General features: G+C 57.8%; 1 protein-coding gene and 1 long non-coding RNA gene across 3 annotated transcripts in view; one reads left to right on the top strand and one right to left on the bottom strand.

The window, feature by feature from the left end:
- Window positions 1-15,003, bottom strand: part of LOC127466118 (spectrin beta chain, non-erythrocytic 4-like) — a gene marked incomplete at both ends in the record, with an annotated part of 30,957 nt that extends 15,954 nt beyond the window's left edge. Inside the window, 12 exons of the mRNA XM_051776725.1 lie at window positions 82-623; window positions 1,369-1,519; window positions 3,101-3,403; window positions 4,423-4,581; window positions 5,863-5,980; window positions 7,481-7,668; window positions 9,800-9,912; window positions 10,115-10,230; window positions 10,831-10,911; window positions 11,014-11,105; window positions 12,228-12,401; window positions 14,852-15,003. Of these exons, the coding sequence (XP_051632685.1) occupies window positions 82-623; window positions 1,369-1,519; window positions 3,101-3,403; window positions 4,423-4,581; window positions 5,863-5,980; window positions 7,481-7,668; window positions 9,800-9,912; window positions 10,115-10,230; window positions 10,831-10,911; window positions 11,014-11,105; window positions 12,228-12,401; window positions 14,852-15,003 (2,189 nt within the window). The remainder of the gene's footprint in view (window positions 1-81; window positions 624-1,368; window positions 1,520-3,100; window positions 3,404-4,422; window positions 4,582-5,862; window positions 5,981-7,480; window positions 7,669-9,799; window positions 9,913-10,114; window positions 10,231-10,830; window positions 10,912-11,013; window positions 11,106-12,227; window positions 12,402-14,851) is intronic.
- Window positions 3,547-4,119, top strand: LOC127466117 (uncharacterized). Of its 2 annotated transcripts, none has more exons than XR_007902604.1 (3): window positions 3,547-3,595; window positions 3,861-3,901; window positions 4,066-4,119. It is a non-coding gene; the product is annotated as an uncharacterized LOC127466117 (long non-coding RNA). The 2 variants fall into 2 exon arrangements; XR_007902605.1 differs by lacking the exon at window positions 3,861-3,901 and adding an exon at window positions 3,943-3,983.
- Window positions 15,004-17,498: the final 2,495 nt, after the last annotated feature.

The following is a 17,498-nucleotide window of genomic DNA, read 5'->3' on the forward strand; positions in this document are numbered from 1 at the left end:
TCGACTGCCGCCGCTCAGAGACCCAAGCTCTGCCTCCGAGCAGTTTCTCCGCGCCCGTTTGGGGCGCAAAAGGGGCGTCACCTGGGTGGAGTAGTCGTCGTGGCCGAAGTCGTCGCTGGACACGATGCGGTAGGTGTCCTGCAGCCACGCCACCAGGTCGTCCGTCTCGGCGCTGAACTGGAAGAAGTTCAGGGCGTCCTCCAGGCGCTGCTGGTGGAGCCCCGTGACCTCCTCCAGCTTCTTCCAGCGCAGGCAAACCTCCCGCATCTTCTCCTGGATGCCGGCGGGGCCGAAGGACTTCTTGGCCAGGATCTTCTCGCCTTTCTTCATGGTCTGGTGGAGGAGGGCGCGCCGGTTGCCCAGCTCGCCCAGCATGGTCTTGTGCTTGGTGGTCAGGGTGAGGACGCTGCTGAGGTCGCGGCCGCAGGTCTTGGCGGCCAAGATCTTCTCCTTCTCGCGGATCCAGACCTCGGCCTCCTCCATCTCCTGGAAGAAGGTCCAGAGCTGGCGGGAATCCTCCAGCTCCTTCCGCCTCTTGGCCGCCAGCTCCTCCAGCTCCTCCAGGCACGTCTGCACGTGGTTGACCCGGTTGCAGATGATCTGGGGGTCGCAGGGTTGGTAACCTGGGCCGAGACAAAGAGGCTTCAGCGTTGGAAGGGGTGACCAGGGAGGTGGTGGAGCCGCCGACCCTGGAGGAGACCCCTTGGGTTGACCCTTCTTCCGTGGCCCACCACGACCTCGGGGCGACCTTTCTGTGCTCTACCAGGATCTTGGGTTGACCCTTCCATGGTCCACTAAGACCTCAGGGTGACCTTTCAACCAAGACTTTGGGTTGACCTTTCCATGGTCTATCAAGATCTCAGATTGACCCTCCCATGGTCCACCAGACCCTGGTTTGACCTTTCTGTGGCTCACCAAGACTTAGGGTTGACTCTTCTTCCATGGTCCACCATGACCTTGGGTCAACCTTTCCGTGGTCTACCAAGACCTTGGGTTGACCCTTCCATGGTCTATCAAGACCTCGGGTTGATCTTTCTTTCATGGTCTACCAAGACTTTGGGTTGACCCTTCCATGGTCAACCAAGACCTTGGGTTGACTTTTCTGTGGTCCACCAAGACCTTGGCTTGACCCTTCCATGGTCAACCAAGTTCTTGGGTTGACCTTTCAACCAAGACTTCGGGTTGACCCTTCCAAGGTCCACCAAGATCTTGGCTTGACCCTTCCACGGTCAAGGCTTGAACCTTCTTCCATGGTCCACCGAGACCTCCTGTTGCCCATTCCATGGCCTACCAAGACCTTGGTTTGGCTCTTCCCAAGGAGCCCCTGCCAGTGCCCACCCCGGTGCCCACCCCGGTGCCCCCCGTTACCCTCCAGCTCCGAGAACTTGAGGGCGGCGGCGTTGAGGGCCTGGACGCGCTCGGTCTGGGCGGAGATGTCGGCCTCCAGCAGCCCGTGCTTCTGCAGGAGGTCCTCCACCTCCAGCAGGTGCTTCCCCAGGTCCTTGGAGACCAGGAGAACCTGGAAGAGAACAAGAGAAACCCTTCTGAGGTCCACCAAGACCTTGGGTTGACCCTTCTTCCATCATCCACCGAGACCTCAGCTTGGCCGTTCCATGGTCTACCAAGACCTTGGGTTGACCTTTCTGTGGTCTACAAGACCTTGGTTGACCCTTCTTCCATGGTCCACCAAGACCTCAGCTTGGCCATTCCATGGTCTACCAAGACCTTGGGTTGACCTTTCTTCCATCATCTACCAAGACCTTGACTTGACCCTTCTTCCATGGTCCACCAAGACCTTGGGTTGATCAAGACTTTGGGTTGACCCTTCCATGGCCTACCAAGACCTTGTGTTGACTCTTTTTCCATGGTCTACCAAGACCTTGGCTTGACCCTTCTTCCATGGTCCCACCAAGACCTCAGCTTGGCCATTCCATGGTCTACCAAGACCTTGGCTTGACCCTTCTTCCATGGTCCCACCAAGACCTCAGCTTGGCCATTCCATGGTCTACCAAGACCTTGGCTTGACCCTTCTTCCATGGTCCACCAAGACCTCAGGTTGACCATTCCATGGTCTACCAAGACCTTGGGTTGACCCTTCTTCCATGTCTACCAAGACCTTGGCTTGACTCTTCTTCCATGGTTCACCAAGACCTTGGGTTGACCCTTCTTCCATGGTCCACCGAGACCTCAGGTTGACCGTTCCATGGTCTACCAAGACCTTGGGTTGACCTTTCTGTGGTCTACAAGACCTTGGTTGACCCTTCTTCCATGGTCCACCAAGACCTCAGCTTGGCCATTCCATGGTCTACCAAGACCTTGGGTTGACCTTTCTTCCATCATCTACCAAGACCTTGACTTGACCCTTCTTCCATGGTCCACCAAGACCTTGGGTTGATCAAGACTTTGGGTTGACCCTTCCATGGCCTACCAAGACCTTGCGTTGACTCTTTTTCCATGGTCTACCAAGACCTTGGCTTGACCCTTCTTCCATGGTCCCACCAAGACCTCAGCTTGGCCATTCCATGGTCTACCAAGACCTTGGCTTGACCCTTCTTCCATGGTCCCACCAAGACCTCAGCTTGGCCATTCCATGGTCTACCAAGACCTTGGCTTGACCCTTCTTCCATGGTCCACCAAGACCTCAGGTTGACCATTCCATGGTCTACCAAGACCTTGGGTTGACCCTTCTTCCATGTCTACCAAGACCTTGGCTTGACTCTTCTTCCATGGTTCACCAAGACCTTGGGTTGACCCTTCTTCCATGGTCCACCGAGACCTCAGGTTGACCGTTCCATGGTCTACCAAGACCTTGGCTTGACTCTTCTTCCATGGTTCACCAAGACCTTGGGTTGACCCTTCTTCCATGGTCTACCACGACCTTGGGTTGACCATTCAAGACCTTGAGTTGATCCTTCCTCCATGGTCCACCAAGCCCTTGGCTTGACCCTTCTTCCATGGTCCTACCAAGACTTTGGGCTGACCCTTCCATGGTCCACCAAGACCTTGGCTTGACCCTTCTTCCACGGCCCACCAAGCCCTCAACTCGGCCATTCCATCGGGTCCCGGAGCCGCCCCCCCGCGTCCTCCCCGGCCGCCCTACCTGCATCTCCTCCATCCAGTCGATCATGTAGACCATCTCCTGGAAGATCTTCTGCAGGGCCAAGTTCTGCTCGAGGCGGGCGCGGCGGGCGCGGACCAGCTCGGTCAGGAGGCCCCACTGCCTCAGGATGTTGTCCTTCTGGGCGCTGATCCTCTTGGTGTCGTAGTAGCCCTCGGACTCCATCTCCAGGGCCAGCTCCACCACCACCTGGATGCGCTCCTGGTACGAGGAGATGTCGGCCTCGATGGCCTCGTGCTTCTTCATGGCCGCCTCCACCGCCGGCAGGTCGTAGCCGAAGTTGTCCTGCGGTGGGGGGACGTGACAACGGGGGGATGGAGACCTCGCCGGTCAAGGAGGAGCAGGATGAGGTCCCAACATCCCTTCCCTGGTCAAGGAGGTCTCACCAGACCTTCATGGTCAAGGAGGTCCCAACACCCCTTCCCTGGTCAAGGAGGTCCCACCACCCCTTCCCTGCTCAAGGAGGATCAGGATGAGGTCCCAACATCCCTTCCCTGGTCAAGGAGGTCCCACTAGACCTTCATGTTCAAGGAGGTCCCACCACCCCTTTCTTGGTCAAGGAGGTTCCACCAGACTTTCATGTTCAAGGAGGTTCCACCAGACTTTCATGTTCAAGGAGGTCCCAGCACCCCTTCCCCAGTCAAGGAGGAGCGGGATGAGGTCCCAACACCCCTTCCCTGGTCAAGGAGGATCAGGATGAGGTCCCATCATCCCTTCCCTGGTCAAGGAGGAGCAGGATGAGGTCCCATCATCCCTTCCCTGGTCAAGGAGGAGCAGGATGAGGTCCCAACACCCCTTCCCTGGTCAAGGAGGATCAGGATGAGGTCCCATCATCCCTTCCCTGGTCAAGGAGGAGCAGGATGAGGTCCCAACACCCCTTCCCTGGTCAAGGAGGAGCAGGATGAGGTCCCACCACCCCTTCCATGTTCAAGGAGGATCAGGATGAGGTCCTAACACCCCTTCCCTGGTCAAGGAGGTCCCACCAGACCTTCATGTTCAAGGAGGTCCCACCACCCCTCTCCAGTCAACCAGGAGCCCAGTGAGGTCCCACCACCCCTCTCCCTGGTCAAAGAGGTCCCACCACCCCTCCAGGGTCAAGAAGGAGCTTGATGAGGTCCAACCATCCCTCCCTGGTCAAGGAGGTCCCACCACCCCTCCCCAGTCAACCAGGAGCCCAGTGAGGTCCCACCACCCTCGCTGAGGTCCCACCACCCACGTGTTGGGTTCCTCCCCCCCCACCCCATCACCAGGGGTCCCCCCCTGGGCTGAAGGTCCTCCGGGACCCCCTTCCCACCCCGGCCCACCTGGGAGACGAGGCGCTGGTTCTCGTTGAGCCACGTCTCCCTCATGACGGCCTTGTGGTCGAAGCGCTGGGCCAGGAGCTCCAGCTTCTCCTGCCGGATGAGCTCGTTCCTCAGGGCCACCTCCCGCTCGTGCTCCGCCTTCTCCAGGCACGTCCAGGCCTGACGGGGGGGACGGGGGGGTCACCGGGAGCTCCTCGAGACCACTGGGGGTCATCCTTGGGATGGGGAGGTCCCACCAGCCCTCCCCGATCCGGGAGGAAAATGAGGTCGCCCCAGAAGGTCCCACCACCCCCGATGAGCTCCCACCACCCCTGATGAGCTCCCACCACCCCTTCATGGTCAACAAGGAGCTCAAGAAGGTCCCACCACCCCCGATGAGCTCCCACCACCCCCGATGAGCTCCCACCACCCCTTCATGGTCAACAAGGAGCTCGATGAGGTCCCACCACCCCATCATGGTCAACGAGGAGCTCAGTGAGTTCCCACTACCCTTTCATGGTCAACAAGGAGTTCAAGAAGGTCCCACCCCCCCCGATGAGCTCCTACCACCCCCAATGAGGTCCCACCACCCCTTCGTGGTCAACAAGGAACTCAAGAAGGTCCCACCACCCCTTCGTGGTCAACAAGGAGCTCGATGAGGTCCCACCACCCCTTCATGGTCAACAAGAAGCTCAAGAAGGTCCCACCACCCCTTCATGGTCAACAAGGAGCTCGATGAGATCACACCACCCCTTCATGGTCAGTGAGGAGCCCAAGAAGGTCCCACCACCCCTGATGAGGTCCCACCACCCTTTCATGGTTAACAAGGAACTCAAGAAGGTCCCACCACCCCTTCGTGGTCAACAAGGAGCTCGATGAGGTCCCACCACCCCCGATGAGCTCCCACCACCCCTTCATGGTCAACAAGGAGCTCAAGAAGGTTCCACCACCCCCAATGAGCTCCCACCAACCCTTTGTGGTCAACAAGGAGCTCAAGAAGGTCCCACCACCACTGATGAGCTCCCACCACCCCTTCATGGTCAACGAGGAGCTCAAGAAGGTCCCACCATCCCCAATGAGCTCCCACCACCCCTGATGAGCTCCCACCACCCCTCCCTGGTCAATGAGGAGCTCAATGAGGTCCCACCACCCCCAATGAGCTCCAACCTCCCCTTCATGGTCAACAAGGAGCTCAATGGGGTCCCACCACCCCCAGTGAGCTCCCACCACCCCTTTGTGGTCAACAAGGAGCTCAAGAAGGTCCCACCACCCCTGATGAGCTCCCACCACCCCTTCATGGTCAACAAGGAGCTCGATGAGGTCCCACCACCCCCGATGAGCTCCCACCACTCTTTCCTGATCCATGAGGTCCCACCACCCCTCCCTGGTCAATGAGGAGCCCAAGAAGGTCCCCCCACCCCTGAAGAGGTCCCCCCACCCCTCCCGGTGTCCCGTCGGCACCTTGTTGATGTCGGAGATGCTCTTGCCCTCGCTGGGCACGTAGAGCTTGCGGTTGGTGGCCCGGAGTTTGCTCTGGATGGTGAAGAGCAGGACCTCCAGGTTGCCCTTCTCCTGGAACCTGCGGGGCGGCAGCGCCGGGTGAGGGCAGGGCCCACCACCCCTCGGGCATCCAGGAGGTCCCACCGCTCATCCCCGGGCAACGAGGAGCCCAAGGAGGTCCCACCATCTCTGATGAGGTCCCACCACCCCTCCCTGGTCAACGAGGAGCCCAAGGAGGTCCCACCATCCCTGATGAGGTCCCACCACCCCTCCCTGGTCAACAAGGAGCCCAAGGAGGTCCCACCACCCCTTCCCAGCCCACAAGGAGCTCAGTGAGGTCCCACCATCCCCTGATGACCCCTTCCTGGTCAACAAGGAGCCCAAGGAGGTCCCACCATCCCTGATGAGGTCCCACCACCCCTCCCTGGTCAACGAGGAGCCCAAGGAGGTCCCACCAACCCTCCCTAATCCATGAGGTCCCACCACCCCTCCCTGGTCAACAAGGAGTACCAAGAGGTCCCAGAAGGAGCCCAGTGAGGTCCCACCAACCCTCCCCAATCCATGAGGCTCCACCACCCCTCCCTGGTCAAGGAGGAGCACCAAGAGGTCCCGGAAGGAGCCCAATGAGGTCCCACCAACCCTCCCCAATCCTTGAGGTCCCACCACCCCTCCCTGGTCAACAAGGTCCCACAGGGAGCCCAATGAGGTTCCACCACCCCTCCCCAATCCATGAGGTTCCACCACCCCTCCATGGTCAACAAGGTCCCACAAGGAGCCCAGTGAGGTTCCACCACCCCTCTCTGGTCAACAAGGAGCACCAAGAGGTCCCACCAACCCTCTCTAATCCTTGAGCTCCCACCACCCCTCCCTGGTCAACAAGGAGCACCAAGAGGTCCCAGAAGAAGCCCAATGAGGTCCCACCAACACTCCCTAATCAATGAGGTCCCATCACCCTTCCCTGCTAAACAAGGTCCCACAAGAAGTCCAGTGAGGTCCCACCACCCCTCCCTGATCAACAAGGAGCACCAAGAGGTCCCAGAAGGAGCCCAGTGAGGTCCCACCAACCCTCCCTAATCCTTGAGGTCCCACCAACCCTCCCTGGTCAACAAGGTCCCACAAGGAGCCCAGTGAGGTCCCACCAACCCTCCCTGATCAACAAGGAGCACCAAGAGGTCCCAGAAGGAGCCCAGTGAGGTCCCACCAACCCTCCCTAATCCTTGAGGTCCCACCACCCCTCCCTGGTCAAGGAGGAGCACCAAGAGGTCCCAGAAGGAGCCCAATGAGGTCCCACCAACCCTCCCCAATCCTTGAGGTCCCACCACCCTTCCCTGGTCAAGGAGGTCCCACAAGGAGCCCAATGAGGTTCCACCAATCCTCCATGGTCAAGGAGGAGCACCAAGAGGTCCCAGAATGAGCCCAACAAAGTCCCACCAGCCCTCCCCAATCCATGAGGTCCCACCACCCCTCCCTGGTCAAGGAGGAGCACCAAGAGGTCCCGGAAGGAGCCCGATGAGGTCCCACCACCCAAACATCGTGTCCCTCACCCCCCCTCAGGGGGTCCCCCCCGGCAGGGCCTCACTTGACGGGTTTCTCCAGGGTGCAGAAGGCGGTGAAGGCCTGGAGCTGCTGCTGGACCCCCGTGAGGGAGTTGGCGAACTTCTGGTTGGTGATGATGGTGATGGTGTGGTGGATCCAGGCCAGGAGCTCGGCCGCCAGCGCCTCGTACCGCGCCGTGATGGCCCCGATCTCCATCACCTGGTCCAGGACCTGGGGGGGACACGGGTGGGGGGTGGAGGGATCAGGGAGGGCTCCCACAGGAACCCCTGGAGGGGTCACCTGTGTCCAGTCCCACCAGAGACCCCTCCAGTGGTGGCCGGGGTGGTGGGATGGGACGTCCACGGGGACGGGGGGGACGTGGATGGAGCGAGGGATGGGACATCCCATGGACCCAAAGATGGGACATCCCATGGAGCAAAAGATGGGACATCCCATGGACCCAAAGATGGGACATCCCATGGATCAAAAGATGGGACATCCCATGGACCCAAAGATGGGACATCCCATGGACCCAAAGATGGGACATCCCATGGATCAAAAGATAGGACATCCCATGGACCCAAAGATGGGACATCCCATGGAGCAAAAGATGGGACATCCCATGGAGACAGGGAGGGGGAACACCATGGAGGGATGGACCAAGGGATGGGATATCCCATGGAACCAGGGATGGACCAAGGGATGGAGCAAGGGATGGGACATCTCTTGGAGACAGGGATGGGGAACATCATGGAGGGATGGACCAAGGGATGGGACATCCCACGGAATTAGGGGTGAGGAACACCATGGGGGAATGGACCAAGGGATGGGACTTCCCATGGAACCAAGGGATGGACCAAGGGATGGGATGTCCCATGGGGACAGGGATGGACCAAGGGATGGACTGAGGGATGGACCAAGAGATGGGACATCCCATGGAACCAGGGATGGACTGATGGATGGACCAAGGGATGGGACATCCCATGGAGACAGGGATGGGGAACACCATGGAGGAATGGAGCAAGGGATGGGACAGCCCATAGAACCAGGGATGGACCAAGGGATGGGATATCCCATGGAGCCAGGGATGGACTGAGGGATGGACCAAGAGATGGGACATCCCATGGATCAAAAGATGGGACATCCCATGGACCAAAAGATGGGACATCCCATGGAATTAGGGGTGAGGAACACCATGGAGGGATGGACCAAGGGATGGGACTTTCCATGGAACCAGGGATGGACCAAGGGATGGACCAAGGGATGGGACATCCCACGGACCCAAAGATGGGACATCCCATGGACCCAGGGGTGGGGACACCACGGAGGGATGGACCAAGAGATGGGACAGCCCATGGAACCAGCGATGGACCGAGGGATGGACAAAGGGATGGGACATCCCATGGAGCCAGGGATGGACTGAGGGATGGGACAATCCATGGAATCAGGGATGGACTGACAAATGGACCAAGGGATGGGACATCCCACGGATCAAAAGATGGGAGATCCCATGGAATCAGGGATGGGGAACACCATGGAGGGATGGACCAAGGGATGGGACAGCCCATGGAACCAGGGATGGGGAACACCATGGAGGGATGGAGCAAGGGATGGGACAGCCCATGGAACCAGGGATGGGGAACACCATAGAGAGATGGACCAAGGGACGAATCAAGGGATGGACAACTCATGGAGCAAAGGTTGGGATGTCCCATGGACCAAGGGATGGGACACCAAGGAGCCAGGGATGGACCAAGGGACGAATCAAGGGATGGACAACTCATGGAGCAAAGCCTGGGATGTCCCATGGACCAAGGGATGGGACACCAAGGAGCCAGGGATGGACCAAGGGATGGGACATCGATGGAGCAAAGGATGGGACGTCCCATGGAGCCAGAGATGGACAAAAAGATGGACTAAGGGATGGGACACCAAGAAGAACTAAAGATGGGCCATCCCATGGAGCAAGGGATGGGACATCCCATGGAGACAGGGATGGACTGAAGGATGGGACAACCCATGGAATCAGGGATGGACTGAGGGATGGACCAAGGGATGGGACATCCCATGGATCAAAAGATGGGACATCCCATGGAATCAGGGATGGGGAACACCATGGAGGGATGGAGCAAGGGATGAGACTTCCCATGGAATTAGGGATGGGGAACACCACAGAGAGATGGACCAAGGGACGAATCAAGGGATGGACAACTCATGGAGCAAAGGATGGGACGTCCCATGGACCAAGGGATGGGACACCACAGAGAACAAGGGATGGGACATCCCATGGACCCAGGGATGGACCCAGGGATGGGCCAGCGATGGAGCAAAGGGTGAGGAACCCCCTGGACCGAGGACCCACCTTCCCAATGCGCTTCCCCTCCACCGCCAGCGCCTTCATCTTGGAGAAGTAGTGGTAGAAGGACACCACGTAGGTGATGATGGACTTCTCATCGGGGTCCTCCATGTTCACATCTGGTGGCAGCAAAGGGTCACCCCCTCCAAAATCCTTCCCTCCGGCTCCCAACCACCCCCCAGGACCGCCAGGTCCCACCGACGTCGGGCTGATCCCTCCACCTCGAGATGTTCTTCAAAAACGGAGGCGGGTGGTGGAGATGCCCCACCCGGGGTGGAGGGATGGACAGATGGACCCTTCCCGCACCCCACCCGTCCGTACCCTCGGGGTCCAGCAGCTTGCTGAGCCCCAGGTGCTGCTCGGCCGTGTTGAAGGCCTGCTGGAGGTTGTAGGTGGCGTTGGACTTGGTCAGCTTGTGGAAGTCGACGAGATCCGGCCTACGAGGGGGACGAGGGCACCTCGACACCCCCTTCCTTGGCCAAGGAGGTTCTAAAAGGCCTCCGCGGTCAAGGGGGAGCCCAAGGAGGTCCCACCACCCCTCCCTGGTCAAGGAGGTTCCACCAAGCCTTCGTGGTCAACGAGGAGCTCAGTGAGGTCACGTCACCCCTTCGTGGTCAACAAGGAGCTCAAGGGGATCCCACCACCCACGAGGAGGTCCCACCACCCCTCCCCAGTCAATGAGGAACCCAAGGAGGTCCCACCACCCCTCCCTGGTCAAGGAGGAACCCAACAAGGTCCCACCACCCCTCCCCAGTCAATGAGGAACCCAACGAGGTCCCACCACCCCTCCCTGGTCAATGAGGAACCCAACGAGGTCCCACCACCCCTCCCTGGTCAATGAGGAACCCAACAAGGTCCCACCACCCCTCCCTGGCCAAGGAGGAACCCAACCAGGTCCCACCACCCCTCCCTGGCCAAGGAGGAACCCAACCAGGTCCCACCACCCCTCCCTGGTCAATGAGGAACCCAACGAGGTCCCACCACCCCTCCCTGGTCAAGGAGGAGGTGGTGACCCCTCCGGGGTGTCCCCCCCAGACCTGTGCCGGTGGATGAGGGCGTTGAAGGCCAACCCGTCCCTCCAGCTGGTGGTGAAGTTCTGGATGTTGACCTCGGGGTAGCTGTGGGGGATGGGGGGGTCAGGGGGGGTCTCCATCCCTCGGGAGGGTCCATCCCACCCCCAGGGGGGTCCATCCCACCCCCGGGCCGGGGCCAGGCCTCACCCCGCCGTCTTCATCTGGCACCAGAGCAGCAGCGCGTCCTTGGCCGAGCGCGTCTCCCGGTTGTCCTCGGTCTTGATTTTGATCACCTGGATCTGGGGGAGGGCGTCACCGTCATCACCGTCACCATCACCATCATCATCATCACCATGAGCAGCAGCAGCAGCAGCAGCATCACCATGAGCATCATCATCATCATCATGAGCATCATCATCATCATCATGAGCAGCATCATCATCATCACCATGAGCAGCAGCAGTAGCAGCATCATCACCATGAGCAGAATCATCATCATCATCATCACCATGAGCAGCATCATCATCACCATGAGCAGAATCATCATCATCATCATCACCATGAGCAGAATCATCATCATCATCATCACCATGAGCAGCATCATCATCACCATGAGCATCATCATCATCACCATCATCACCACCATCATCATCACCATGAGCATCATCATCACCACCATCATCATCACCACCATCATCATCACCATCACCACCACCACCATCATCATCACCACCATCATCATCATCACCACAAACATCATCATCACCACCATCATCACCATCATCTCCCACCATCACCATCACCACCATCATCATCATCTCCCACCATCATCACCACCACCATCATCATCATCATCATCATCATCTCCCACCATCATCACCACCACCATCATCATCATCATCATCATCATCTCCCACCATCATCACCACCACCATCATCATCACCACCATCATCTCCCACCACCATCCCCATCATCTCCCACCATCATCACCATCACCATCACCATGAACATCACCATCACCATCTTCTCCCACCATCATCATCACCACCATCATCATCATCACCACAAACATCATCATCACCATCATCATCATCTCCCACCATCATCACCATCATCTCCCACCATCATCATCACCATTATCATCATCATCTTCATCCCACCATCATCATCATCACCCCCATCACCACCATCATCATCACCACCATCACCACCATCATCACCACCATCACCACCACCACCACCACCACCATCATCACCACCATCATCGTCATCACCACAAACATCATCACCACCATCACCATCATCTCCCACCACCACCATCATCATCATCACCCCCATCCCCATCCCCATCCCCCCCCCCACGCCCTGCAGCCCCACCCGCCCCCGGAGGTGGCCCCGGTGCCCCCCGGCGTGGCCGCACCTGGAAGCGCAGGATGATGGTCCAGATGAGGCCGAGGGTGAGGCGGTGGTTGCCGTCCACGATGTCGTGGGAGCCCACGTTCTCCAGGTGCACCCGCTGCTCCTTCAGGAACTGCAGCGCCTTGTCCACGTTCTCCAGAGAGTGGATCCGCATCCGGCCCCGCGTGGGCTTGGGCTGCCGGCGACACCGACACCCCCGACCTCGGAGAGCGCCCGCGACGGCCCCGCCGCCGGGACGGCGACGGGGATTGGGTGACAGCGATGATGTTGTGAACGAGGAATTTGATGATGATGATGATGATGATGACAAGGTTGATGATGATGATGATGATGTTGATTGGATGATGATGTTGATGATGACAATGTTAATGTTGATGTTGGTTTGGTGATAATGACGATGTTGATTGGATGACAATGTTAATGTTGACGTTGATTTGATGATGATGATGATGATGAAGTTGATTTGATGATGATGATGATGATGATGTTTATGTTGACTTGATGATGATGATGTTCATATTGATTGATGATGATGATGTTTATGTTGATGATGACGAAGTTGATTTGATGATGATGATGATGATGATGTTGATTTGATGATGATGATGATGATGATGTTGATTTGATGATGATGATGATGATGTTGATTGGATGATGACGTTGATAACGACAATGTTAATGTTGATGTTGGGTTGATGATGATGATGATGTTGATTGGATGATGAAGTTGATGATGACAAGGTTGATGATGATGATGATGATGATGTTGATTGGATGATGACGTTGATGACGACAATGTTAATGTTGACGTTGATTTGATGATGATGATGATGATGTTGATTGGATGATGATGTTGATGATGACAATGTTAATGTTGACGGTTTGATGATGATGATGATGATGATGTTGATTGGATGATGACATTGATAACGACAATGTTAATGTTGACGTTGATTTGATGATGATGATGATGAAGTTGATTTGATGATGATGAAGATGATGATGAAGTTGGTTCGATGATGATGATGATGTTCATGTTGACTTGATGATGATGATGTTCATATTGATGATGATGATGTTTATGTTGATGATGACGAAGTTGATTTGATGATGATGAAGATGATGAAGTTGATTTGATGATGATGATGTTTTTGTTGACTTGATGACGATGATGATGTTCACGTTGATGATGATGATGATGTTGATTGGATGATGACGTTGATAACGACAATGTTAATGTTGACGTTGGTTTGATGATGATGATGATGAAGTTGATTTGATGATGATCATGATGATGATGTTTATGTTGACTTGATGATGATGATGTTTATGTTGATGATGACAAAGTTGATTTGATGATGATGAAGATGATGATGATGTTGATTTGATGATGAAGATGATGATGAAGTTGATTTGATGATGATGATGATGACGTTCATGTTGATGATGATGTTGATTTGATGATGATGATGTTTTTGTTGATGATGATGATGATGTTGATCTGATGATGATGATGTTCACGTTGACTTGATGATGATGTTGATTTGATGATGATGACGACGATGACAATGACAACGTTGACGATGATAATGACAATATTAATAATGATGATGATGATGATGGGGATGACATTGATGAAGTCTACATTGATGACGATGTTGATGATTGAAGATGAAGACGAAGATGCCGACGATGATGATGACGATGATGAAGACGACCCCCCCGTGTCCCTCACCAGGCTCTCCCCTGAGAGCACCTCGAGCAGGCGGGTGAGGATGACGTTGATGTTGATGATGACGACGACAATGATAACAATGATGATGATGAAGATGATGATGATAAGGATGATGATGAAGATGATGAAGATGATGAAGATGATGAAGATGAAGATGATGAAGACGACCCCCTCGTGTCCCTCACCAGGCTCTCCCCCGAGAGCACCTCGAGCAGGCAGGTGAGGACATTGATGATGATGATGACGACGACGCTGACATTGATGATGACGACGTTGATGACGATGATGAAGATGACAATAATGATGAAGATGATGAAGATGATGAAGATGATGAAGACGACCCCCCCCGTGTCCCTCACCAGGTTCTCCCCCGAGAGCACCTCGAGCAGGCGGGTGAGGATGACGTTCATGATGATGATGATGTTGACGATGACGATGACGACGACAATGATAACAATGATAATGAAGATGATGATGACAATGAAGATGATGAAGATGATGAAGATGATGATGATGATGATGAAGATGACCCCCCCGTGGCCCTCACCAGGCTCTCCCCTGAGAGCACCTCGAGCAGGCGGGTGAGGATGACGTTGAAGTTGATGGTGATGTTGACAATGACGACGATAACGATAACAATGATGAAGATGATGATGATAAGGGTGATGATGAAGACGATGACGATGATGACGATGATGATGATGATGAAGATGATGAAGACGACCCCCCCCGTGTCCCCTCACCAGGCTCTCCCCCGAGAGCACCTCGAGCAGGCGGGTGAGGATGACGTTCATGATGATGATGACAATGATGACGACGATGTTGATGATTGAAGATGAAGATGATGAAGATGATGAAGATGATGAAGACGACCCCCCCGTGTCCCTCACCAGGCTCTCCCCCGAGAGCACCTCGAGCAGGCGGGTGAGCACGAAGCCGTCCCTCAGGTCGCTGTAAAGGTCCCCGACGCGACAGGCCGCCCGGGCCAGGTGGGCGTTCACCCACTTGGTGAAGGTTTTCTTCTGCACCGCGTCCCTCTCGTCTGGGGGGGGACACACGGGGGGGGGGGGTCACCCCAATGCACCCCCTGGGACCCCCCAACAGGTCCCACCCAGCCCCCCTGGGGACCCCCCAGTTCCTACGGTCACCTCCCCACCCTCGGGGGACCCCCAAAGCCCCCCTAAGCTCTGGGGACCCCCCAAACCCACAGGGGACCCCCAAAGCCCCCCTAAGCTCTGGAGGGCCCCCCAAACCCATGAGGGACCCTCCCCATGCCCAGGGACCCCCAAACCCACAGGGGACCCCCCAAACCCCCCCTAAGCTCTGGAGGGGCCCCCCCAAACCCATGAGGGACCCTCCCCATGCCCAGGGACCCCCCAAACCCACAAAGGATCCCTAAACCCCCCCATAATCACAGGGGAGACCCCCCCCAAACCCACAGGGGGCCCCCAAACACCCCTAAGCCCCAGAGGACCCCCCCAAACCCACAGGGGAACCCCAACCCCCCCCCATAATCACAGTGGAGACCCCCCCCCCAAACCACAGGGGTCCCCAGACACACAGGGGACCCCCAAAACCCCCCTTAAGCTCCAGGGGTGCCCCCAAACCCACAGGGGATTCCCAAACCCCCTTGAAGCTCCAGGGGTGCCCCCAAACCCACAAGGGACCCCCAAACCCCCCCGAAGCTCTGGGGACCTCTCAAACCCACAGGGGACCCCCAAACCCTCCTAAGCCCCAAGGGTTCCCCCCCAAACCCACAGAGGGCCCCCCAAAACCCCCTGAAGCTCCAGAGGTGCCCCCCCCTAAACCCACAGGGGACCCTCCCAATGCCCAGGGACCCCCAAAAAGCCCCAGGGGGGCTCCCCAAGTCCTTGAGGGACCCCCAAACTCACAGAGGATCCCGAAACCCCCCCATAATCACAGGGGAGACCCCCCCTAAGCCACAGGGGGCCCCCAGACCCACAGGGGACCCCCAAACGCCCCCATAATCACAGGGGAGACCCCTCCTAAGCCCCAGTGGTCCCCCCAAACCCACAAGGGACCCCCAAACCCTCCTAAGCCCCAGGGGTGCCCCCTCCAAACCCAGAGGGGCCCCTCCCCATGCCCAGAGACCCCCAAAACCCACAGAGGACCCCAAAACTCCCCCAATAACCACAAAAGACTCCCCCAAACCCACGGGGAGACCCCCAGACCCCAAGGGACCCCCCCCAACCCCCCCCCTAAGCTTCGGGGGCACCCCCAAACCCACGAGGGACCCTCCCAATGCCCAGAGACCCCCAAAAGCCCCAGGGGGGTTCCCCGATCCCACAGGGGACCCCCAATCCCACAGTGAAACCCCCAAACCCCCCAAGGGATCCCCAAATCCCCCCTAAGCTTGGGGGGCACCCCCAAACCACAGAGGACCCTTCCCAACGCCCAGGGACCCCCAAAAGCCCCAGGGGGCTCCCCAAGTCCTTGAGGGACCCCCAAAGCCACAGGGGACCCCTAAAACCCCCCCATAACCACAGGGGAGACCCCCAATCCCACAGGGAACCCTCAGACCCCCAAGGGACCCCCAAACCCCCCCCCTAAGCTTTGGGGGCACCCCCAAACCCACAGAGAACCCCTCTCAATGCCCCAGGGACCCCCAAAAGCCCCGGGGGCTTCCCCAACTCCTTGAGGGACCCCCAAACCCACAGGGGACTCTCCCAATGCCCAGGGACCCCCAAAAACCCCAGGGGGGACCCCCAAACCCACAGGAGGCCCCCAGACCCCCAAGGAACCCCCAAACACCTCCCAGTTCCCATGGGGACCCCCCCAAACCCCCTCCCAAAACCCCCCCCCAAGCCCCAAGAACCCCCCAAGCCCCACGAAGGACCCCCCAGGGACCCTCAAACCTGTTAAACCCCCCCAGGGACCCCCTAAACCCTCCCCAGTTCCCATGGGGACCCCCAAGCCCCCCCCAGAGACCCCCTAAAACCCCCCCAGTTCCCATGGGGACCCCCGAAACCCTTCAACCTCACCCCAGGGACCTGCACCCCCCCCCACAATTCCATGGGGACCCCCCAAACCCCCCCAGGGACCCCCCAAAACCCCCTAAACCCTCCCAGGGACTCCCTAAAGCCCCCAACCCCCCCCCCAATCCCCAGGACCCCCCCCCCAATTCCCATAGGGACCCCCCAACCCCCCCCAGGGACCCCCTAACCTCCCCCAGGGATCCCCAAATCCCCCCAAGCCCCCCCAACCCCAGGACCCCCCCCCAAATTCCATGGGGACCCCCCAAATCCCCCCGAGACCCCCACCCCCCCCCAGGGACCCCCAAATCCCCCCAGGGGACCCCCCAACCCCCCCCCAGGACCCCCCAAAACCCCCTAAACCCTCCCAGGGACCCCCTAAAGCCCCCCAAGCCCCCCCAACCCCCAGGACCCCTCCCCAATTCCCATGGGGACCCCCAAACCCCCCCCGAGACCCCCCAACCCCCCCCAGGGACCCCCAAATCCCCCCCAGGGGCCCCCCAACCTCCCCCAGGGATCCCCCTAAATCCTCCCAGGTATCCCC

The sequence above is a fragment of the Manacus candei genome, unplaced genomic scaffold (genome assembly GCF_025592945.1).
Source record: "Manacus candei isolate 608988 ecotype Guabito, Panama unplaced genomic scaffold, ASM2559294v1 h1tg000608l, whole genome shotgun sequence".
Taxonomy (NCBI): Eukaryota; Metazoa; Chordata; class Aves; order Passeriformes; family Pipridae; genus Manacus; species Manacus candei.